Raw genomic sequence first — 24,974 nt, 5'->3', positions numbered from 1 at the left:
TTAAGTTCTTCTAGATGAGACGGAAGTTTACCACGACAAAACTGCATACTCATAATAAGATAAAGAACAAAGTTGAGAATGCACTCTCAACAACAGCTCCTGAGAAATATGCCTCATATCTATCTTAGCAGCCTTATATACAGGCCTGCTGTTATGTTTCATTTTCTATGCTCTTTCATGAGGTACCCCAGCACCTGTTTAACTATGTCTGAAGTAGCTGTTAAAAAGAAAAACCTAAGTAAACGGCAGATGCTCAAATAATTTATTCATCCCTGAAAGTCTGGCTGTAAGAGAAGAAATGCATGCAGATGAATACTCAGAGGTGACAGAGAAGACAAAGCTAGTGCCAATCCTTTTACAGAACGACACCTACCAAAGCCCCTCACAGAGACTTGAATTACGCGCCAAGAGAACAATAAATCAGGTTTGCATTTTAAGCCTGCAAACTACACTCTTCCTTACCATTCGCTCCTAATCACTAGGAGTGTACTTCCAGTCTGCTTTTCTTCTCTCAGGCTAAAGTGCACATGACCTGTAATTTTTTAAAGCCAATGTTAGTCTGTTTATTCTAAGATTAATGTTAATTACAAACCAACAGTGGCCTGCTGAAATTTATTAGAAAATCACAAAGACACAAGGGGACATGTTTCAAATTTGGAATGTTGGGTTAGGGACATTTACCTCTTCCTTCAGTTCTTTTTTCTATTTTTTCCCCTTCTATTTTTATTGCAGTAAAAAAAAAAAAAAAGGATGAAAAAGCAGTCAGTAGATTTTATATGTGTGTGCTCAGTGCTGTGTCACTCTGCAACACCATGGACTGTAGCCTGCCGGGCTCTTCTGTCCATGGGAATTTCCAGGCAAGAATACTGGAGTGGGTTGCCATTTCCTTCTCCAGGGGATCGTCTCAACCCCAGGAATGGAACCCTTGTCTCTTGTGTCTCCTGCATTGGCAGGCAGATTCTCTAACACTGCCTTATCTATATTCTTGGGGTATAAAAAGAAAGGAAATAACCCTTCTATCCTCGTTGTAACCCTTAAAATATCAAATAAACTTGGATTTGACATTAAAGCAAAGGCAACAAATGCAAAATATAAACAAGAGGGAACATACTCAAGTAAAAGCTCTGCACAGCAAAGATAACAATTAACAAAATGAAAAGGCAACCTATGGAAAGGAAGAAAACAGTTGCAAGTCATATATGTGTTAAAGGGTTAATAAGTAAAATACATAAAGAAATCATGTAACTTAATAGCGAAAAACCAATCCATCAAAAAAAAAAAAAAAAGGGCACAGGTCTTAAATACTTTTCCAAAGAAGACATACAGATGGCCAACATTACTAATCATCAAGGGAAAGAAAGCAAATCAAAGTCACACTAAGATACCAGGCCATGTCCATTAGAATGATTATCATGAAAAAAAATAACAGTACTGGCGAGGATGTAGAGAAAAGGAACCCTTGTGCACTGCTGGTAGAAATGTAAACTGGTGCAGCCACAATGGAAGATAGTATGGAGGTTCCTCAGAAAGTTGAAAATAAAACTACCACATAACCCAGCAATCCCACTTTTGTATATATATCCAAAAAAAAAGGAAAACAAGATACTGAGGAGATACTTGTACTCCTACGCCCATTATAGCATTACTCACAATAGCCAAGACCCAGAAACAACCTCAGTGCCTGTCAACAAATGAATGAATACATTTTTTATATATACAAGGGAATAGTATCCAAGCATGAGAAACGACAACATCTTGCCCTTGCTGACAGGATGGGTGAACCTGGAAGGTATTATGCTCCATAAAAGAAGTCAGACATAAAAAGACAAATACCGCATGGCACCACTTACAGGTAGAATCTGAAAACTTTTAAAAAGCCAAATTCATAGAAAGAGAGTAGGAAAGTAGTTACTACAGCCTGAGGGGTGGGGAAAATAGAAAAGAATTAAAAAAAAATTCTCAAATCAAAAATCAGGTAGTCACCAACACACAAACTATGTTTTAAAAATTAAATTTTAAGTTGGCTTCCCTGGTGGCTCAGATGGTAAAGAATCTGCCTGCAATGCGGGAGACCTGGGTCCGATACCTGGGTTGGGAAGATCCCTTGGAGGAGGGATGGTAACCCACGCCAGCATTCTTGCCTGGAGAATCCCATGGACAGAGGAGCCCCGCCGGCTGCAGTCCACGGGGTCAGATAGATTCCGACACAACTGACTGACTAGGCTCTACTACTATATATACTCAGTAAACATTCTTCCCACTGAAACAACTGTTTTCAGGTTAACACTCAAAGTCTCTAGGAACCTGTAAAGACTTGAGGCCCTGAATGTCTATTTGTCCATTACGTAGAGCAATGATTCTTAAACTTCAGAGTGTATAGGATGCCCTGGAACACTTGTTTTGGGCTTTCCAGGTGGCACAGTGGTAAAGAATCCACTAGCCAATGCAGGAGATGCAAGAGACAGAGGTTCGATTTCTAAGTCTGAAAGAGTGCCTGGAGAAAGAAATGGAACCCCACTCCAGTATTTTTGCCTCAGAAATCCCATGGACAGAGGAGCCTAGAGGGCTATAGTCCAGGGGTCACAGAGAGTCGGACACAACTGAGCGACTGAGCAGAGAACACCTGTTAGATGTGAAGACTACCCAGCCTGCATGAACTTAGTAGATATGGGATGGACCAGGAATCTGAAATATTAACAAGTGCCCTAAGCAGTTCCAGTGCAGATGGTTTAGGACCATTGGGACAAACATCAGTTTAGTAAAATACAAGATGGAGGGGCAGGAAAAGCTGATAGGAATTAAACAGCCCCACAGCAATGCTTGGAGGTATTCAAAGGCTGGGGTCAAAAGTTTCAGCCAGATGAGACTAGAGGGCAATAAGGTTAGGAAGGGAAGAGAAGGCTAAGGAAGAGGCAGGGAATGTTTCCTGGAATCAGCAAGATAAAAAGGCATCAACAGAAAGAAATGGGAAGACAGACATCAGTCAAATGTTCTGGTCCTAAGTCAAAAACAATTAAAAGTTTGACAGTCATATATTTGAAAGATGGATTTAGAATGCATTTATTTTAGCAAATAGGTAGAATATAGCATATATTCCTGGATCCTAGAATAGTCAGAATCATAAACAGAAAGTAGCACAGGGGTTACCAAGGGCTACGTGGAGTGGAGAGCTATTGCTTACTGGGTCCAGAGCTTCAGTTTGAAAAAATGAAAAAGTTCTGGAGATGGATAGTGGTAATGGCTGTATAACATGGTAAAGAATTTAATGTCGCTGAACTGTACACTTAAAAAGTGTACAATAAGTAATACGGTAAATCTCATGTTATATATATTTTACCATAAGGGAATAAAGTAAAATGGTAATATCGTCCCTAGCTGCCTTAAAGAGAGACTAGAAGAAAAACATCAGGATGCTTTCATAAGTTCTGCAAGGGAAAATAATTCAGCATCACTTTACAAATGCAGACTACCATCAAGGTCTTTAGAAAACAATATAAGTGATACACACAAATAAAAACCTTTAGATATACCTCATATTCATCATTTCGTGCTCTTTTTGTAGGAATGCCATTTTCCTATAAAAGAAAAGATGGTTATTAGAGAAATGCAATTCAAAAATACAATGAGGTACCATCTCACACTGGTCAGAATGGCCATCATAATAAAGCCTACAAATAGTAAATGCTGGAGAGGGTGTGGAGAAAAGGGGTCTCTCTGACACTACTGGTGGGAATGGAAACTGGTGCAGCTGTCCTGAACAACATGGAGATTCCTTAAAAGAGCTACCAGTGATCCAGCAATCTCATTCCTGGGCATATATTCCGGAAAGACACAAACTCTAATTTGAAAAGATACTTGGACCCCAGTGCTCACAGCAGCACTATTTATAATAGCCAAGACATGGAAGCAATCTGTGTTCACTGACGGATGAATGGATAAAGAAGATGTTTTATATACATATAATAGAACATTAGTTATTAAAAAGAATGAAATAATGTCATTTGCAGCAACATGGATAGAAATAGAGATTAACATGCTAAGTGAAGTATGAGAGACAAAGACAAATATTATAAACTATCATTTATATGTGAAATCTAAAAAAATAATACAGAAGAACTTATTTATAAAAACAGAAATATTAATAGACTCACATAGAAAACAAACATGACTAACAAAGGGGAAGGCAGGGAGGGATGAACTGGGAATTTGGGATTAACAGATACACGCTACTGGATATAAAACAGATAAACAGCAAGGACCTACTTGCTGTATAGCACAGGGAACTATATTCAATATCTTGTAATAACCTATAACGGTAAAGAGCCTGAAAGGAATATGTATACATATATATACAAAACTGAATCACTTTGCTATATACCTGAATGACTGTAAATGAACTACACTTCAATTTTTAAAAGACGCTATTTTTGAATCTAATATTTCATGAACGAATACAGCTGTATTGACCGTACAGCAATAAAAATATGCCTGTCATATAAACATTGCACCAGAGGTTTCCAGAAACCTGATTCAACAGAGAATCCACCAAATGCCCAGTGCAGTTTTCTCTCAGCATTTACACCCCCAGTGCATGAGCATCAAAGTGCTCCACAAAACAAATTATTAGAAAAGCTAAATCTCCTTCAAGTATATTTTCCCAATTTTTACAAAATAAGCAAAGGCTCGGTTCAGTCTTTAAGGAAAGACTGGCAGTTTCCAGTAATCATGCTTAAAACAGTCATTTCATTGTTGAAATGAAACTCCAGGGAGTGTGCCTAACAAGCCATGAAAATACTCAGCTGCGCCTCCTGCCTGTGATTTCCACCAAGGTGTGATTACCAAGTCTCCATCAAGCACTTTTAAATTAAAAGAGCATTGTGCGGCGGGTTGGGGAGAAAAATTACACCATTCACAAATGCTCACACGTTATATGTAACTTTTACACACCAAAACAGCTAATGAAGGAAACAAACAGAAAAACAATTATTCCAAGTCAGGCCTGATACATCATTTCTTTTCCTAAAATACCACCACCCAAAGTATAAGGTGCAAGAGTTCTCTAATCATTCAGTCTGGGAACAAGGGAAGCCTGTTTACACAGCCACTGCGTGTACCAGTCTCCACGGGCCCAGAATTCATTCGCACAACCTGTTACACTTTGTTCTGCCGTTATCAATTTTTCATAAGCCCAAAGCTCATGTTCCCCCAAATCCATCCTCCTAAGGCAGAGTATTATTACTTAGCGGGATGTAGAAAGCCCATTCTTTGTTCCTCTTACACCCCGACCTACCACACAGTTCCTCCATATAATACTGTTATCACTGCTACTGCTATGAGGTACAGAGACTCGGTCACAGTGCACCACTCCCCGCTAAGCAGCACCTATTAGTCACCCTTCGCTACTCTCTGCTAGTTTTCTAGCACCTTGCAGTATCTGATTGTCTTGTTTATTTTCAGGTCGTTAGTCTCCTCTGGCTGAGAAGGAACTATATTCACCTTATTCACCACTGCAACTCTAGTGCTCGGAATACTGTCTGACTCATAGTAACCATGCAATAACTGTTTACCGAATGAATACATTAATTAACAAATAATAAATGAATGCACCCTCTTTAAGCCAAAATCAAAGAGAGTGGTTGGGAGATGTGAGATACCTAGGGTGGACAGCTCACTGGCCAAAACAAGACATGGGGACACACACACACACACACACACACACACACACTCAGAGACACACACAGTACTGTAGAGTTCTTTATGTTCTCTCACCGGTTCCTTTCTCTCTCCAGATTACATGACTCCTTGTCCTGTAGCTGAATATTACTCAGAAGTAGTGAGATAGAAGGGTTACACAAGAGCAGCTAAGATACAGACTTTGTAGAGGATGCTGCTGAACGTCCTCTTCCTTGGATGTCTCTGGGATAATTATTTATGGAAAATTTTATAGACATTATAGGAAATGACTATAGTTTTAAATGTGTTTGTAAATAATTGTTTAGAATAAAATACCTTTCCTTTTGCTTACTGGATCAAGTCACCATTGCCTATGGTCTTCTTGACTTTACACCTGCTATTATTTAAAATAAAACCTGAAGAAACGCTAAAAAAAAAAAAAAAAAATTACAGTCTGTGGAGTTACAGCATCTATGTTCAAATCTCATCTCCACAACAGACTAGGTTTGTGACCATGGGCAAGGCACTTCACCTCATCAGCAAAATAAAAACGGTAGCAGTACCCCTGGACATACGGAAATAATGCAGGTCAAGCTCTGGGCTCAGTGCCTGGCTAAGCACGAGCGGCACTCGGTAACTCTCGGCTCTCACTGCCCCCCATTATCATATTTAAGGACAGTCCAAGCCTGTGAAGACCTGGGAGGCTGCACACATCCTATTCCCATGTGCCATAACCTTACTGTGACACCTGAGAGTCGGCCCCTGAGGTAACCCTGGAAAGGTCAAACCAGACTCGCAGCTGCAGCAGCTCCCCACTTTTTCCCTGGCCTCTATGCCACACTGATCCCACCACGGTTCTGGAAAACCCAACCGCACTAACCAGCCCCACGGAATCTCATCCTGGAATGTAGTTCTGGTCACTGAAAAACGTGGCAGTGAACTAAGCCAGTTAACTACTCGGATCTTACTGAAAGAACTGCCAAGGTTGCGGTGACTACTAACGTTCACTACCAATGATGCCATCTCGCCAATTAGTCAGGAGAGCCCTAGGAATGCTCCAAATTCTGAGCTCCTCTTAGTTCCATCTTCAGCAGATTTCCCTCCAACGTGACTTACATCCCTTCGACTCTCCCACCTCTCATGTAATTCTAGGTTCTAAAAGAATAGCTATTCAAAGACTGCCATTTTTCCAACTGTATCTTTCTAGCATTGATCTCGTAGAGTGGTTAAACAGCATGAACTCTGTGATCAGAAATGCTAAATCAAATCCTTGTTCTGCCACTCACCAGCTATGTGACCTTAGACAAAGTGTCCAAGTCGAGGACGCTTCAGCTCCAGCGTCCTTGGAGATGATAATAGCAATTTATAAGGATTAAATAAAATGGCATATATTGACATGGCGGCTAGCAAACAGAAGATAATCTGCAAATGTTACTATCTTATTATTACTAATACCACTACTATTCTTATTAAAAATAAGCCTCTTGTTAACCTTCCAAATTCTTAACCTTAAATTTTTATTTGCTACCAAATTCTAAGCCTCACAGACTACTAACACTTCTTTCTTCCCAAGTCCTCCTGGAAGAAACCCTTTCTTATCCAAATTCTAATTCATGAAGAGGGCTTATAATCCTGTTACAAAGATAATTGATGCTAATTGTCCTTTGCCCTTCTCTACCGCCAACCAAAACCTTTCTTTTTGAAATGCTTCCAAAAAGCATCTTATGGTGATACTAGAAGTATATATTTTCATGCCCCAAACAAGTTAAAACAATACCTCTTCAGAGTCCACCTTCAGAGGAATATCATGAAAGGGGGAAATGTAGTGACCAGCTACATTCTCTGCAAAGGAAAACAAACAAAAACACAGAATTAAAGCAATGAACTAGCTTATTCTTTAGAGCAATTATACTCTTACCCACTTTTAAATTTTGAACAAGCTGTTAACATTTTTTCAAAATTAACTTAAACTCCCAATTTAAGGTTTAATTCAACTTTTAAAACTTGCTCGTCTGATGACCAAAGAGAAAAATGATAGCCCTCCCTTATCTTTGGGGGATGCCTTCCAAGACCCCAGTGGATGCCTGAAAATGTTGATAGTAGCAAACCTCACACAGGTTTTGTTTTGTTTTTCTATACACATCTACATATGACCAGAACTTGTAAAGTTTAATTTACAAGTTAGGAACAGGAGGAGAATATTCAAATTGCCAGCATCATTACGCTTTGGAACCATTATTAAGTAAAATAAGGGTTACCTGAACACAAGCTCTGTCTGGGCAGTTGGTCTGACAACCAAGACATCTACCTACTAAGGATGAACAAAGGAATGACTCATGCCCAGGAGAGGGACAAAGCAGGACAGCAGCAGACTTCATCATGCTACTCAGAGCACAGTGGCACATAATTTAACACTTAATCGTGAAAAGCAAAACCACAAATAAGGGGGACTGCTGTACACACCAAATCAACTATATCTGGGCTGTTGAAATCATTCACTTACCCCTGTGGCTTAAATTTCCAAAGTAAAAAGTTTAAATTAGACTAAAACTCCAAATATGAAAAAAATCTTACTTTCGAAAAGAGGCTCATGAATAGGTGAACTGGGCTAAAACTGATGTCAATTTTCCCAAGAGAAACCTAACAACATAATTCCTCATTTCTACCGACAACCCACATGAAACAAAGGATTAAAAGTCCTACCAAAATAAAAGAAACAAGTCATTTGTTTCACTCAGTGATAAGGATGCTAACATTAAGGTAAGCTTAAAACAAAAACAAACTTGAATAACCGAAACTATTTTATCCTCATTGTGTACTGAAATATATATGTAAAATATCTTTAAAAGTATATATTATTTAAATAAAATATGAATGTATACTTTTATTGGAATGTGTGTTTCCAAAAGCTGGGCTTAATATAGCCATAGGAAATTTTCACTTTGTAATTTCCAAAGTCAAGGTATGCACTACTTCTGGCCTGCTACTTCTTTGGTATAATTTTCAAATTTAGACTTTAAAAATATTTTAATAAATAAAGTGAGGACTGGCTAACACTCCAGTAGCAATGAGTATACAGAACACCCAAATCTTGGTTTCTAAATACCATTCTCCAGTGAAAAGAACTAGGGTTTCTTGAAGAAGAGGCTTATTCTACGCCTGGGGCAAAGAAAATACAAGATGAGCTTGGAATATCCTGGAGTACCAGAAAGTGACCAAATGCTCCAAAAAAAAAAAAAAGTTATGGGTATGTCGATGGAGAAGGAAATGGCAACCCACTCCAGTATTCTTGCCTGGAGAATTCCATGGGCAAAGGAGCCTGGCAGGCTACAGTCCATGAGGTTGCAAAGAGTCAGACACAACTGAGCGACGATCACTCACTCACAGGCACGTCAAAGGGGAAAGGAGCCGACCTGAAAGAGCTCCCAAAGGCCAAAGCTGGAGCAAGTTGAGCAACAAGGTAAATAATGGTTACGGGCACGCCTTGGAGACACTGCGGGCTTGGTTCCAGACCACTGTTTGTAAGGCGAATATCACAGTGAGGAAAGTCACACAAATTTTCGGTTTCCTAATGTAGATAAAAGTTATGTTTACACTACATTTAGTCTATTAAGTGTGCAATAGCATTATATCTAAAAAAGCAATTTATACATTTTAAAAAATACTTTATTGCTAAAAAAAAAAATAGCTAACCATTACCTGCGTCTTCAATGAATCATACTGGTAATGCCAAAGATCATAATCACATATCACCACAGCAAATATTATCATAATGGAAGTTTTAAGTATTTCGAGAACTATCAAAATGTGACACAGAGACACCAAGTGAGTAAAAGCTTCTGTGAAACTGGCACTAACAGCCTTGCACGACACAGTCTGCCACAAAACTATTTGTAAAACGTTCAGTATCTTCAAAGTACAACCAAATGAGGTATGCCTGTAATGCATTATAATCCAAAGTATACAATAAATATACATGATCCACAGTAATACAAATAAATGATTGTATAAATAAATAAAAATGACAGAAGAGACTAATCTTCCTTCAGAGAAATCCTAAACAATATATGTAGATGTTTTCCCCCCACAAAAAATAAAGCTTACCCTATTCCCCAAGTGTGGACTAGACTTAGTGACTTGCTTCCAAAGAACAGAGTGTGGAAGGGGAAAAACATTTCCGTGGAGAAGCCGGACAATCAGTATCCTTAACCAAGCGATCAAGGGTAATACCACCAGTGGACAAGTCATGTTCATAGCATGGATCCCCTGATATGCCGAGATAAAGGTACTTCACTTCTGCCATGTTCTTCCCCCAAACCCATAATTCCAGTCTCATCACGAAAAAGATATTGGACACACCCAAACTGAGGGACATTCTACAAAATACCTAACCAATACTCTTCCGAAGTCTCAAGGTCATCAAGAAAGAAACTTACGAAAGGAATGACTGAGAAGTTGTCAGATCAGAGGAAACTAAGGAAATACAATGTCTAAGAGGAATGTGGTACCCTGAATTGGATCTTGGGACAGAAAAATGACATTAGTGGAAAAATCAGTGACACCCAAATAAAATGTGGAATTAGTTAATAATATGTATCAATGTTGGGTTTCTTAGCTTTGGCAAATGCACAGTGGTAATGAAAGATGTTAATGTTAGGGAACATGGTAAGATACACTGAAATTCTGTACAATTGCTACAACCTTGTCCAATCTAAAATTATTCCAAAATAAAGTTTATTTAAACAAATGAACAAATACAAACAATGGCTTCAGCCCAATAAAATTAGAAATATATAACTTAACAATGGCCTACACTCCACCAAAATTTTATTTCCGCTTCTTATGCTCTGTGGGTTTTCCTTACCACTTATCACTAAAGTTTCTGAAGAAAGAAGACCTTTTGTTGTTGTGTTTCTGTTTGTTCTATTAGGCTCTCTACTGGATCCTCAGAATGCAGAAAAGTTCCCAGCACTTAGTAGGCATTCAGTTAATATGTGCTGAGCAAATATCTCTATTACTACTTCATTTTTCTGTACAAGCTACTAATATAATTTACCCTTTCCCACCCCAGCAACAAAGTGACTTATGTATGACCCGATGCACAAACTATGATAAAGATAAGAAAAAGCACACAAGTGGCAAAGGATATGAAACTTTCCCTGAACTGAACTGAAGATCTATAAAGCTCTTTTCCATCAGTTAAAAAGGATGCACCTTAAAAAAAAACTTCTCTTTCACATACCACTTCAAATTTCAAATTCTCTGCCTGATTTGAAAGACATCTATGGGCAACACAAAGAACAGAAAACAATACCTATGGCTGACTCATGTTCAGGTTTGACAGAAAACAACAAAATTCTATAAAGCAATTATCCTTCAATAAAAAAAATTTTTAAAAAGAACAGAAAACAAGATTATCAGTTTGCTGCAAGATTATTTACTTTTCTATAAATGACAAAGTTACTTAAGCGGGTCCCATTTACATGTTTTCTATTAAAATAAAATGTAGTGGTGGGGAATTGAACACAGTACAGCAACTTTGGAAAATAGTTTGACAGCTTCTTATAAACGTATGATCCAGAAATTCTACTATGAAGTACTTAACTAGGAAAAATGAAAACTTATGCTCAAACAAAAACTTCTCAGTGTATGTTTATAGTGGCTTTACTCAATAATCACAAAAACTGGAGACAACTCAAATATCCAACTGGTAAATGGATAAACAAACTACTAAACCCACACAATGGCATTTTACTCAATAGTCCAGCAGCAGCAGCAGCCATTAGTCCATAATAAAAAATGAACTATTGATACACAAAAGAAAACGAAAAAAATCTATAATGCAATTATGCTAAGTGAAAGAAGCTAGATTCAAACAACTCCACTAAGATAACATTCTGGAAAAGGCAAAACTATAGGGATAAAAACCAGACCAGAGGTTGCCAGAGGTTAAGGGGAGAGGGTGGAGTTGACTTAAAAGAGGAGCGGGGAGAAAATCTGGGGGAGTGACAGACTGTTCTGCACCGTGATGGTGTTTAAAAGAGTCTGTATCTCTACTAAAGCTCAGAACTGTTCACACAAAAAAGAAGGCAGTTTACAAAACTCTAGTACTTTTTAAGGTATAAATAGGAGCACTTACTGCAAATAACAATCACCCATCTGCGGTTCTTTTCTCTACTAAGTCATAAAGATAAGGTAGAATTCTGAACAAAAGAAAGATTAGCATATTACTAGGTTGCTATTGCAACCTATCACTGATGGAAATTAACAATCACCACAGCTCTAAGAATTCAGGAAGTTCTACAAACCAGGAAAGTTTGTTATTAAACTTAATGAAGTATAAGAAACTCGACAGAATAGCTGGGCTACCTGGAATTAAGACTAAATGATACCTCTAGCACACTGACTTGGTGTGAAGTTTCCCTAAAGCTCTTGTTAACTGGGGACAAGTCTCAACAAATATTAAGATGTAAGAGAAGCATGTGCTACTCAGGTATGAGGGAATATAGGACTAGACTGTGATCATTAAAAGCTAAAGATCTGTGGAAGTGTTCTTTGACATCTGTCACTTCAAACTGGGGTCTAAACATATTCAAACACTAAGGCAGTGCCAATACATACATTAAAATAATTTTGTAATTGCCATTCTGGAAGGCAAAAAGAATATAAAAGTAAATGAATGGTTTGACTCAGATAACCAAACCTACCAGAAGCCATCTGGGTCATGAAATAGTTTAAAAACATAATAATAAAGAAAAAAAAAAAGAAAAACGTCTGAGAAAATAAAATAGGGCCTTAGATCTCTGATAATTATAATGCTTTGATGGGCATAATACTAATAAATTTGTACAGGAGCAATGAATACAGAGCGCAAGAGTCTGCCTTGTAGTTGCTGAGCTTGATAAAGTCACTCGATTTCTCTGATACTTAATTTTCTCAATTTCCTTTAATTAAGTAATATACAATTTAGTATGCAAAAGGCAATGTACTAGATGTCATAATACAAAAGTGCCAAAATGTGAGCAATGCCTACAGCTAAGTTAGTGTGCACTACACGCTATCAGGATCAGCATCATCCTATAAACTGAAAGACAAAGAAGTCCTCTTGGCACAATCAGAGAGCTAATCACTGACCTAACATACGAAGAAAGGATAAGAACCCATCAAAGTGTTCTAGAGTCAGTACTATAAGTATGATATTAGGCTTCACTTAAACGCATTCAGTTCAGTTCAGTCGCTCAGTCATGTCCAACTCTTGTGACGCCATGGACTGCAGAATGCCAGGCTTCCCTGTCAATCACCAACTCCCGGAGTCTACTCAAACTCATGTCCATTGAGTCAGTGATGCCATCCAATCATTTCATCCTCTGTTGTCCCCTTCTCCTCCCGCCTTCAATCTTTCAATCATCAAGGTCTTTTCAAACGAGTCAGTTCTTCACATCAGGTGGCCAAAGTACTAGAGTTTCAGCTTCAGCATCAGCCCTTCCAATGAACATTGAGGACTGATTTCCTTTAGGATAGACTGGTTGGATCTCCTTGCAGTCCAAGGGACTCTTCAAGAGTCTTCTCCAACACCAAATTCAAAAGCATCAATTCTGCACTCAGCTTTCTTTAAAGTCCAACTCTCACATCCATACATGACTACTGGAAAAACCAGTAGCTTTGACTAGATGGACCTTTGTTAGCAAACTAATGCCTCTGCTTTTTAATATGCTGTCTAGGTTAGTCATTGCTTTTCTTCCAAGGAGCAAGCATCTTAATTTCATGGCTGCAGTCACCATCTGCAGTGACTCTGGAGCCCAAGAAAATAAAGTCTCTCACTGTTTCCATTTTCCCCCATCTCTTTGCCATGAAGTGATGCAACCGGAGGCCATGATCTTAGTTTTCTGAATGTTGAGTTCTAAGCAACATTAAATGCATTAAGATTCTTAAACGCATTAAGATTCTCTAAAGGTGGGTTTAAAGATAGGTTCTGGTATCCCCTGTTTTTCAAAAGTTTGGTTTAAGCCACTTCACTTTTATAAAAGACCTATATTAGTGCCTGTTTTTGCTAACAACAACAACAAAAATCCAAAGAGGATTTTAACTTTTACGAAAAAAAAAGAAATGAAAGCAGCATTCAGTGTGTTTTCAGCAGCTGTTAATGGAGGCATCAAGCAGCCCTGAGCAGTGAGACTGTGGCCAGGCAAGCTCCTTTCCTGGGAACTACACTCAGCATCCCAGCAGCAAGTTGCCAGAGCTCTGAACTACGTCCATGAGCCCCTGTGCTTTCTCTCCATTTATCTTGTGTATTTGTTAGCAAGAGGTCTCCTAAGGTATTGCTTCTTTAAAACATTTCAGCTGATGGATAATTTCATAGGGCCACTCCACTTCTAGACAGAGAAACCTGTGCTATCTATCCTGCTGCTGCTGCTGTCGCTCCAGTCGTGTCCAACTCTGTGCGACCCCACAGAGGGCAGCCCACCAGGCTCCCCCGTCCCTGGGATTCTCCAGGCAAGAACACTGGAGTGGATTGCCATTTCCTCCTTCAATGAATGCATGCATGCTAAGTCACTTCAGTCGTGTCCGACTCCTAGCAACCCCATGGACTGCAGCCTACCAGACTCCTCCATCCATGGGATTTTCCAGGCAAGAATACTGGAGTGGGGTGCCATTGCCTTCTCTCTGATCCTGTCTAAAATGAATGGGGTAATCCATACTATACCTATGAGCCATGGACAGACTTGGTACAAGCAGCAAGCACTGTGGCAGCGTATGCCACCTTTTAAAGACAGAACTGAAGCACACATCAGAAACAGCCCTTTCTTAGAGCCTGAGAATAAAGCAGTGATAATCTTGGGGGCAGGAGAAGGGGACGACAGAGGATGAGATGGCTGGATGGCATCACTGACTCAATGGATGTGAGTCTGAGTGAACTCCAGAAGTTGGTGATGGACGGGGAGGCCTGGCGAGCTGCAATTCATGGGGTCGCAAAAAGTCGGACATGACTGAGTGACTGAACTGAACTGAATCTTAGGTTAGAACTTCATTATCTACAGCTCAGACTGGTTGTTTCTTTAGAATTATAACCAAGTTGTTGCCAATTTACTTTTTCAAATACTGTAATATATTCATATAGTTTTTAATTTATAATATTAGAATATTATCTACAGATTTCAGCTCTAAAAGGTAAGATTAGTCCGTCTGACTGCAATCTAATCCCTTTAAATTCTCTATTGGCCAATACTTTACAGCTTTACTCCTTGCTTCATCAAGACATAAACAGTATTTCTCGACTCAACTAACAGGCTTTTTCTCTTTCTTCATTCTTTTTCCTAATTTTTTATCTTCTGCACTTACATTTTTTCACTTCAAAGCTGAGAAAATGTTCTATAATCCTATTGAGTTTTCCATGCTTTTCCTGTTAGTGTATTTCCTAAAGATCAGAAAAGCCTCGATTGCTTGTTAAGCAGATCTCATACCTAGTTAATCAGAATCATAAGGAGAGAAATCTGGGTATTTAAATTATTAGTAAGCATACGAGTCAGGCAAGTTTAAGAAGCATTGCTAGATGTTGATTTTTGGCCAAGCAGAATCTTACAGATAATTTCCGTTTCTGTTCAACTTCTATTTTGAGTTGTGATTCTAATTTTCTTCCTTCCTTAGTCAGTCATAATCATACCTATCAATTATTCAAATGTCTCACAGCTTCCACAGAAACGATGGAATTCTCTAACCAAATAGCTCCCTTTGGAAATCATACTTTCTGCTACAATCTGGATTGGATGCTTTTTTGGCACCTTGAGACTCTGCTTTGTTGGTTTCCAGCTTAGATCTGTTTTCTGGATTCCATGCCTTCAGCTTTGTTTGTTTTACCTGTTTTTGCAAGAGCATATTCCTAACTTGTGTAGTGTAAGAAAGGAGGCATGGGAGGTAAGTCTCCAAAGTCCGTAAATGCCTGAAATGTCTTGATTCAGCCTACACCCCGGATTAATGGGTGCCAGGGTAAATTCTAGAAGGAAAACGATCTCAGAATTTTGGAAGCGTTACTCCAGTCTGGGTTTTCAGGGCTGCTCGTAATCAGGTACCAGTTTGTTCTCGGTGCTCTGCAGGTGGCCTGTTCTCCCCATTTCCCCTCCTCCCAACCCCAGGGACTCTCAGGGTCTTTATAAAAGCCTCTGTTTTCTGAGTTTTCACAGTAAAGAGTCAGGGACTCAGAGCACTTGGGTACTTAAATTCTTAGATCTCTTTCACTATTCCTTTGAAAATTCTTCATTTTGTCTGTCGTTTCCTTCTGGAACTCACAGTATCCAAATCTTAAGACTTCCTAGAGTAAATCTCTATGTCTCTTCTACCTTTTTTTTTTTTCTTCCTGCTGTCTCTTTGACATTCTGTTCTACTTTCTGGTAGATTTCTTTACCTTATGTTCTAACTTCTCTGTATCAGCTTTCTAGGACTGCTGTAACAGATTATCACACACTTGATGGCTTAAAATAACAGAACACCAATTTACCCACTACCCCTTCTATGGACTTTTGTGTCTTAATCAGATTTTAATCTCCAAAAGCTCTTATTCTTTGACTGCCTTTTCTTCATAGCCTCCTCTTCCTTCTTAATGGGTGCAATCGCTTCTGAAATCTCAGTGGATATCTGTGTGACTCTGAAAAATTCTGGTTCTCTTTTCTTTTTCCCATTTAGTTTACAAGATTTTCTTAAAATCATTCATTCAGTAAATACTTACTGAACACATACAGTATACTAAGCACTGTTTTAGGTACTAGATATACAAATTCCTTGCTTTTGTGGAGTTTATATTGTGGTCAGGGGTTGGTGCATAGAAGCAATGAATATACTTTTAACTTGATCAGGTATAGGGCAAGAAAAGAATAGCGGAAGGAGATAATATTTTATATGGAAATGGCAGGGCAGCGGAATGAAGCGAGGAAGAGGTTCAAGCAGACGTCTAAGGAGGAACACTGCATATGTGGAGCAAGCGCAGAGGTACGGAAGCGAGAAAACGCAGGGCAGCTGGAGAGACCAGGAGGCCAAGATGGCTGGAGCACGATGACCAGAAGGAAGAGAGGCAAGCAAAGCCTTCAGTGACGAAGCCCAGGATCCGGTCACACGGGACCTTGCAACAGTAAGAGCAGAACCTGGCATGCTCAGACTTACATCTCATGACTTCTGGTGGAAAGCAGGCTTCAGGGGACAGTGGTGGAGCAGGGTGAAGAACCAGGAGGCCCCTGCAATCGGTCAAGTGAAAGATGTTGGTGACGTGGATACAGGAGCACGGGTGGGAGCAGAGACAGGTGACTGTCTTCTGGATACATTTCAAAAGCTGGACTGAAGGGACAGACTAGTAACTAGATATAGGGTAAGAGTGGCCAAAACAATGTTTCCCAGGTGTGAAGGCAGAAATAGTTGGGTAGGGGTAGGGGACAGGGAGTTCTGTTTTCTACACATTAACTTTAGGTTAACTTCTCGGACATTTCAGTGGAAATATGCAGTACATTTACCGCATGCGTAAATCTTGAGCTCAGGAAGAGACTAGGGCTAACATTACAAATCTGGGAGGCAGGGATCATCTACAGCAAAAGCAGCAACAGAAACTCTGGCCCACAGGCCAAATCCAGCACAAGGGCTGTCCTTACTTTTATAAACAGCCTTTTGCTGGAACATAGCCATACGCATACCTTTACTCGCTGGTTGCCTTTGCCCCACAACACAGAGTTAAGTAGTTTGTGAAGGACCACCGGTCTTGCAAAACCTAAACTATTTACTATTTGGCCCTTTTCAGAAAGGGCTTGCCAACCCCTGCCCTAGAGAGAGAAAAGATAGATACATGTGCAAAGTACTGAGTCCTGGGCCATTTCAAAGGTTAGAGTTCAGATCAGAGAATCCAGCAAAGGGAACTGCTGATGGAGAAGCTATCAAAAGAAGATAAAAGAAAGTGTTGTCCCAGGAAGGGAAAAAAAAAATTTTCAAGGCAGAAAGAGGGTTAGACTGTGAAAATACTGTGGAGAATTCACCTGGGAGGAGAATTTTCAGTTGATTATTAAATTTGCCATATGAAGGTCACCTTTCGACAAAGCAGTTTGGTAGATAACAGTAGCAGTGAGGAAAACCTGTCTGAAGGTGACCCCTGACAAGCTGGTCTATAGTTAAGAATAAAAGACTAGGAAAGGCTGGGGTGTGTGGGAGAGGCTGGGCAAAGGGCCAGCTTCCTGCGAAGACGTGTGCTTAAGAAGCCAGCTGTGACAATGGCACATCCCTGAGTCAGAGGGACAGCAACACCATCAGGCTGTCCTGCCGATCTCCAAACACGCCCTTCAGCTTCTGGGGAAGGAATCAGTCCATGGCCTAAGCCCCAGGCCTGCACAGAAAACACCCATGTGCCTGCCACTCCATAATACAACTTAAACGGCTCCTCCTGTGTCAAGCTTCACGTCTCTCTCTCTCACCCTCTCTCCCATATATCAACATGTCCTCAGACCCTGAGGTTCTGCAAAGCAGCTCAGCTTCCTCTCAAACTACAGACCCTCAGCACACAGACTTAAGTTGGGACTTCCTCTGTGCCTCTTCACCAATAACCACACCTCCATGTGCTTTTCTTCCTTTATAAATATTCTGAAATCACCAGCTCTAATGGCTCCTTCTTATCTGTTGTTTCAGGGTTATCTTTTTTTATGCACCTACTATCACTTTTGGATATTTATGAGGAGAGAGAAAAACAAATGGGAGTCACCCCCACCACCTTACTGTGGTATTTCACTTTGTCAAAAATCAGACTACATACCTACTAGGCATTAGCTAACAAATTCTATCAGGCCCATCAACATATGTTCAGTTCAGTTCAGTTCAGTAGCTCGGTCACGTCTGACTCTTTGTGACCCCATGGATCGCAGCACGCCAGGCGTTCCTGTCCATCACCAACTCCTGGAGGTCACTCAAACACATGTCCATCGAGTCGGTGATGCCGACCATCTCAAGCTCTGTCGTCCCCTTCTCCTCCTGCCCCCAAATCCTTCCCAGCATCAGGGTATTTTCCAATGAGTCAACTCTTCGCATCAGGTGGCCAAAGTATTGGAGTTTCAGCTTCAACATCAGTCCTTCCAATGAACACTCAGAACTGATCTCCTTTAGGATGGGCTGGCTGGATCTCCTTGCAGTCCAAGGGACTCTCGAGAGTCTTCTCCAACACCACAGTACAAAAGCGTCAATTCTTCGGCTCTCAGCTTTCTTCACAGTCCGACTCTCACATCCATACATGACTACTGGAAATATATTAGATGTTGCCAAACAATGTCAAAATTTTACCCTCAGCTGGACTGAAATGAGATTTCATTCTATCATTTTGTAAGTTATCTACATGTTTTTCTCTTAGAATAGCAAGTTGTTTCAGAATGAAAGTTCACTTAAATCACCAAGTGAGGAAATCAAATGGACTGCAAAACCTGTATCTGATTATATGTATCATATACATCAAATAGCTACATGTAGGCCAAGTACCAACATACTATCACATATGATTACTAAAACCATTTACAGACATTCTTACTGGAAGCTATAGCAATGACAAAAACCAAATAAAGACGGTTAATGTTTCTCTATCCACAAAATAACCATTATGTTCTATTATGTTAATTCAAATTCTATGATATAGGCAAAATTTAAAAAAAAAAGGTTATAAGAACTCATATATTTAAGGCTCAAAACACACCTTTTGTGTAGTACTCACTGTAAATTTTATTAAGTCCAGATGTGTGGTACATTCAATGGCAGATTGCTCCTACTATTCAAATGATGTACTTAAAGAAAACATATAATAATTTCAACATAAACATATGCTTACTATAAATGATAAAACAAATTTATTGTTTAAAAATTGCATGATTCCTTCTCATGCTAAATAAAAGCAACTGGAATTATCTATGGCATTATTTCTCTAAGTGAACCAGTCACCTATCCCACAGTAACAAAAATCCAAATTATGAAAAGCATAGTTTCTCCTCATCCTTTCAGAAAACTTAAAAAATTTTAAATAATGAATTATATGTTATGAATGAAAGAAACACATGCAGACTACCAAATGAATACTGGCATACAATGTTATGTCTCTAGTCCTATATGAACGAGTCTTACTTCATTATGATTTCACAACTAATTCAAAAGACTGCAGGTCATCAGTACCCATTAAAACTCCTGAGACTTGGAATTGATAAATTGGGACACAGTCAAAGTATCCAATTCTATCCATATCCCACCGTTCTCATCCTTTATAAAATCTAACAAGAATTTTGGTCTAGTGTCTTAAAGTCAAAAGGGAAAAAGAAATAATACATATTAAACATTAACACTGTACCACGCATGAGACGCTAATAATCTTTACAAATATGGTATCGTTTAGCTGCCACAGAAATTCTATAAAATCATCAGTGCTATTCCCATTTTACAGACGGAGAAATGAGCTAAAGGAAATCAAGTGCTGCCCAAGGTAGTCAAGCCAAGCCTACAACCTATTTTTCTTTTCCACTTAAAAAAAATTTTAATTAGAGGATAATTATTTTACAATATTGTGATGGTTTCTGCCATAAATCAACATGAACTGGCCATAGGTATACATACTTCCCCTCCCCCTTGAACCTCCCTCCTGTCTCCCTCCCCATCCCGCCCCTCTACAACCCAAGTCTTTTGACTATTAATCTAGAACTCACTGTTTCCCAAATAGAATTCTATGAAACTCCACAGTTACTAAAATGTCAACAAATGTTCTGAGAAACAGAGGCTTTGGGATTCAAAAGTTTGGGACAAGTTACGTTACATAAAAATTTCCAAGAACTTTAATATGCACACAGTCACTCCCCAACATAATAAAATGGGAAGCGGTTTGCTAATTTAATAAACCATGAAGCTCTTCCTTTAAAGAAAATCTAGTAACACACCATGGGATGCTTGTGCTCAACTAAGCAGTTTGGAAAATGACTGATTCCGATCTCCTCTTTCCATGGTTCAATAAAATGAAGTAGTCAGAGGTTCAATTACTCACACAAGACCCCACAAAAAATAAATTACAGGGCCAAGAGGCCTCATGATTACCACCAGGATGCTCTTCCCCATCACCTTGTCTCACTTCAATACCATTCCTACAAGGCTTAACACCAATTAAAAGGGAAAAACCAAGTACTGCATCTATCATTTATTCTAATTCTTCTGAATGGTTGTAAAGAGAACCATTTACAGAAATGAAATTCAAAAAAGCCAACCTCCCAACTTCACTAGTATTACAGAGGCTTGGGAAATATTTGGAAATGTGGGAAATGATTTCACTGCTAAACAATACTAAACAAGATTTTTCAAAAAACGTGGTATACTGATGCTCTTCTTTGAAGGGAGAGAACTGCACCATATTACTGCTCATGGATACTGCCAGAGTACAAATATCCAATTTATTTACCTTTATAAAGAGTAAATTGCTCAGTTTCCCGCAAACCCCCTAACACCGAAGGGGCTTCATTTCACTTTGTCCTATCGCTTCCGCAAACTGTAAACTGTCCTGGGTCAAGGACGCCATCTGGCGTTTAATTGAGGAATTGTTCAACCCAACAATCCTCGATGGCTATCTCACCACTTGGCCTCTCTTCCAAACTACTTTACTTCCTTCTAATTTTTGCCCATCAACCTCAGTAAAATCGTTTTTCTTCTTTTCTGTCAGTTATTTCAACTGAATGAGATATAAATATAATATTTTATATTTACATTAAATATATTTTATTTGTGGCATTCCAGCTATAGAAAAGTCATGAGTCTGAAACACAAAGCACTTAAAAAAAAAAACACCACAGCAAGAGGTCAATATAGCCTCAGAAATGCCTAACAGATAATGTTAGGAGTATCTCTTAGTCATCCCCTCCAGGGAATACCGGCACTAAGGAGGGCCTTGAAGAGCACTGGGAGGTCAACTGCTTTCTTTCACAGCTACAGACACTGGTCATGTAGGAGATGACGCCACTGCCTGCCAACAGCACATAGTGAGTTACTGTAGAGCCAGAATCAGGGCTTAGGGCTCTCCATTCCAAAGTCCGTGCTCAGCAGGCTACACCGCATGCTCCAGGATCCTTCCTCAAGGCTGTTTTTTTCTCAGCCAACATTCAAATACAATATTTTTTAGTGTTTTTATATTTTCCTTAAGTAATTATATTGATATCATGAATCGCTTGGGCCCATAACTAAAATTTTCTCAGTGCCACATCTAACAGGTCCAGCACACACTTCATAATTTATTACTGTATTTATAACAAATCTAAAATACTTTCACCATTTCAGGAGTTAGACAGCTTCTATCTACTTTGAAATCTGCCAATCTGTAACACTGTTACTATGGAAAGCTATTCCTCAAACCATCATGTTGTAACATTCTGCAACAATCCATCAGAAATTTGGGTCTTCCTGTTAATGGTTCCTCTCTACTTCATTGCTGCTGCTGCTAAGTCGCTTCAGTCCTGTCCAACTTTGTGCGACCACATGGGCAGCCCACCAGGCTCCTCTGTCCCCAGGATTCTCCAGGCAAGAACACTGGAGTGGGTTGCCATTTCCTTCTCCAGTGCATGAAAGTGAAAAGTGAAAGTGAAGTGGCTCAGTCCTGTCCGACTCTGTGCGACCCCATGGACTGCAGCCTACCAGGCTCCTCCGCCCATGGGATTTTCCAGGTGAGAGTACTGGAGTGGGGTCCCATTGCCTTCTCCGCTCTACTTCATTAGCCTTGACCAAATAAGGATGGAAAAGAATATGGAGAAAAGTTTAAAGAAAACGGGAATTTTAGTATCAGCTGCCTTATGACCACGTGCCTGTGTGCGCAGGTGCTCAGTTGCTCAGTCGTGTCCGACTCCTTGCGATTCCATAGACTGTAGTTCACCAGGCTCCTCTGTCCATGGGATTCTCCAGGTAAGAACACTGGAGTGGGTTGCCATTTCCTGCTCCAGGGCATCTTTCAACCCAAAGACAGTAACCACAAAACTATGCAAATTGAGTCTTCTCTCCTATAAAATACGCCTCCACCCTAGGCTCAAGTTGGAAACGTGTAAACATTTTGTAAATTACAGATATCAAAAATGATCACAAGTATTAACAACATAACATATTCTAGACGCTGTGACTAATCTCTTCGCATACACTATGCCATGTAATTCTTACAGCCCTATTTTACATATGAGAAAAACCAAGGCTCAGCAAGTTTGGAAACTCGTCCAGGATCACAGAGTTAAGAGCTAAAGAATCCAGATTCGAGCTGAGACCCAAAGTCTCTAGAGTTGGCATTCCTAATTGGTGGGCGGTAAGACAAGGCCGCAGAGAAGGCAATGGCACCCCACTCCAGTACTCTTGCCTGGAAAATCCCATGGACGGAGGAGCCTGGTAGGCTGCAGTCCATGGGATCGCTAGGAGTCGGACATGACTGAGCGACTTCACTTTCACTTTTCACTTTCATGCACTGGAGAAGGAAATGGCAACCCACTCCAGTGTTCTTGCCTGGAGAATCCCAGGGACGGAGGACCTTGATGGGCTGCCGTCTCTGGTGTCGCACAGAGTCGGACACGACTGAAGCGACTTAGCAGCAGCAGCAGCAGCAAGGCAAGGACGACTTTACAAAAAAAAAAAAAGGTACTATTCCCCTTGGGGCTCTCAGATCAGTGAGGGATGACAGCAACTCAGCCAACCTCGCTGCTTCACATCATAGCTAACCTGCACAGTGAAACATACAGGTGCAAAAAAAAAGAAAGAAAAGAAAATGAGACTAAGAGAGACCTGGGTCTTTCCCATCTTAGCTGGCCACGTCAAGGTCCTAAGCCGCTTCGCCCTCTGGATTTGCTCAATTTGGGGAGAAGAAGGGGTTACTTTGGAACAAACGAGGTCCTTGATCGTGGATCACATTCAAGGTGCAAACTCCCGAGTATAAATTCAGGCTGCTGAGAGAGCCTTCATCAGAGCCCCGCCCCATAAAAGAAGAACAGCTGGACCAAGCATCGCCGAAGCCCCGCCTGCCTCTCCAATCGCCAGCGGCCCTAGCCGGAGAAGCCTCGTTACGCCCACCCGGAGGGCGGGCTGACCCGGGAACTCGGTTCACCACAGTTGAATCCGGAACGCGGCGGGGGCCGGGCTAACGGCTGCGGGCCCAGGCAAGTGACGGCGGCTCCCGCTCAGGGTGACCCGGCGCGGCCCCGCCTGCCGCCCTGCGTCTCTGCGCTCCGTGACTGCGGACTTGGCTCCCTTCGCAGGCGGCTCCCGCGGCTCGGCGCGGGCCCCCGCGTGCGGGAACGTGGCCTGGACCGCGCGGCGACCGCGCTGTGCCCGCCGGACGCAGGGATGGAGGCCACGCTCCCATCCCCGACCTCCGGTGCGACGCGCGGCGGGCCTCCCGCGAGCTACTTACTGAAAAAGAGGCGGTAATCGGGAGAGTGGGGCTGGCCGCGCTCCTCCGTGCGGTACAGGGCCATGGTCCGACGCGGCCCGGGCCCTGCGCTCGCTCCCCGCGGCAGGCGGGCGGCGGCGGCGGCGGCGGCGCCCACGGGCCAGGCCCAGCTGGTGCGCAGCAGCGGCAGCAGCGCGCGCATGGCGTAGACACTGGTCCGGCTTCGCGCGGGTGGTGCCGGGGGACCCGCCCGGCCGCGCGCCGGCGCCCCCTACCGCCCGGAGTGGGCACTCCCAGGCGGAGGTTTGGGACCCCGCCCCCGCCACGCTGGCGGTGGAGACTGCTCCTAGAAATTAGAGCGCCTTGCAAACTGGCAGGATTGCACAAGGGTACCCGCAGCGAGATCGAGGTTCAAGGCCCACCACCCTTGAGGAGCTCACTGCCACTTATTAATGTATACATGCATTCACTCCTTTACTCACTCATCCAGACAGCATTTACTATCATGTTTATCATGCGTGTGTGCCAAGTCACTTCAGTTCAGTTCAGTCACTTCAGTCCTGTCCAACTTTTTGTGACCCCATGGACTGTAGCCCGCCAGGCTACTCTGTCCATGGGATTTTCCAGGCAAGAGTATTGGAGTGGGTTCCCATTTCCTTCTCCAGGGGATCTTCCCGACAAGGATCGAACCTGTGTCTCTTATATCTCCTATATTGGTAGGCAGGTTCTTTACCACTAGTGACCACCCAGCCATAGTGACTTAATATTGACTAACTGCTCTGTCCCAAGCACCCTCTATATCCTGTCCAATGTTGGAGACATGCATGGACGCACATGAAAACATCACTGTGAGACATAATCAGGCCTCCTTATGAAGACTTGACATAACTTCAGTTCAGTCGCTCAGTCGCCTCCGACT

General features: G+C 41.1%; 1 protein-coding gene across 2 annotated transcripts in view; it reads right to left on the bottom strand.

Annotated features, from left to right (window-relative positions):
- The window catches only part of PPA2 (inorganic pyrophosphatase 2), a 101,081-nt gene extending 76,824 nt beyond the window's left edge, over positions 1-24,257 (bottom strand). Inside the window, exons 1-3 of one of the 2 annotated variants that reach the window (XM_052641914.1) lie at positions 24,077-24,257; positions 7,451-7,515; positions 3,531-3,575 (exon numbers count right to left, since the gene is read on the bottom strand). In XM_052641914.1, coding sequence (XP_052497874.1) covers positions 3,531-3,575; positions 7,451-7,515; positions 24,077-24,257 — 291 coding nt within the window. The remainder of the gene's footprint in view (positions 1-3,530; positions 3,576-7,450; positions 7,516-24,076) is intronic. The other variant, XM_052641915.1, reaches the window with a different exon arrangement.
- Between the last annotated feature and the right edge of the window lie 717 nt (positions 24,258-24,974).

Source organism: Budorcas taxicolor, chromosome 6 (assembly GCF_023091745.1).
Source record: "Budorcas taxicolor isolate Tak-1 chromosome 6, Takin1.1, whole genome shotgun sequence".
Taxonomy (NCBI): domain Eukaryota; kingdom Metazoa; phylum Chordata; class Mammalia; order Artiodactyla; family Bovidae; genus Budorcas; species Budorcas taxicolor.
The sequence above is the reverse complement of the archived record's forward strand: the minus strand, read 5'-3'. Positions and strand labels throughout refer to the sequence as shown.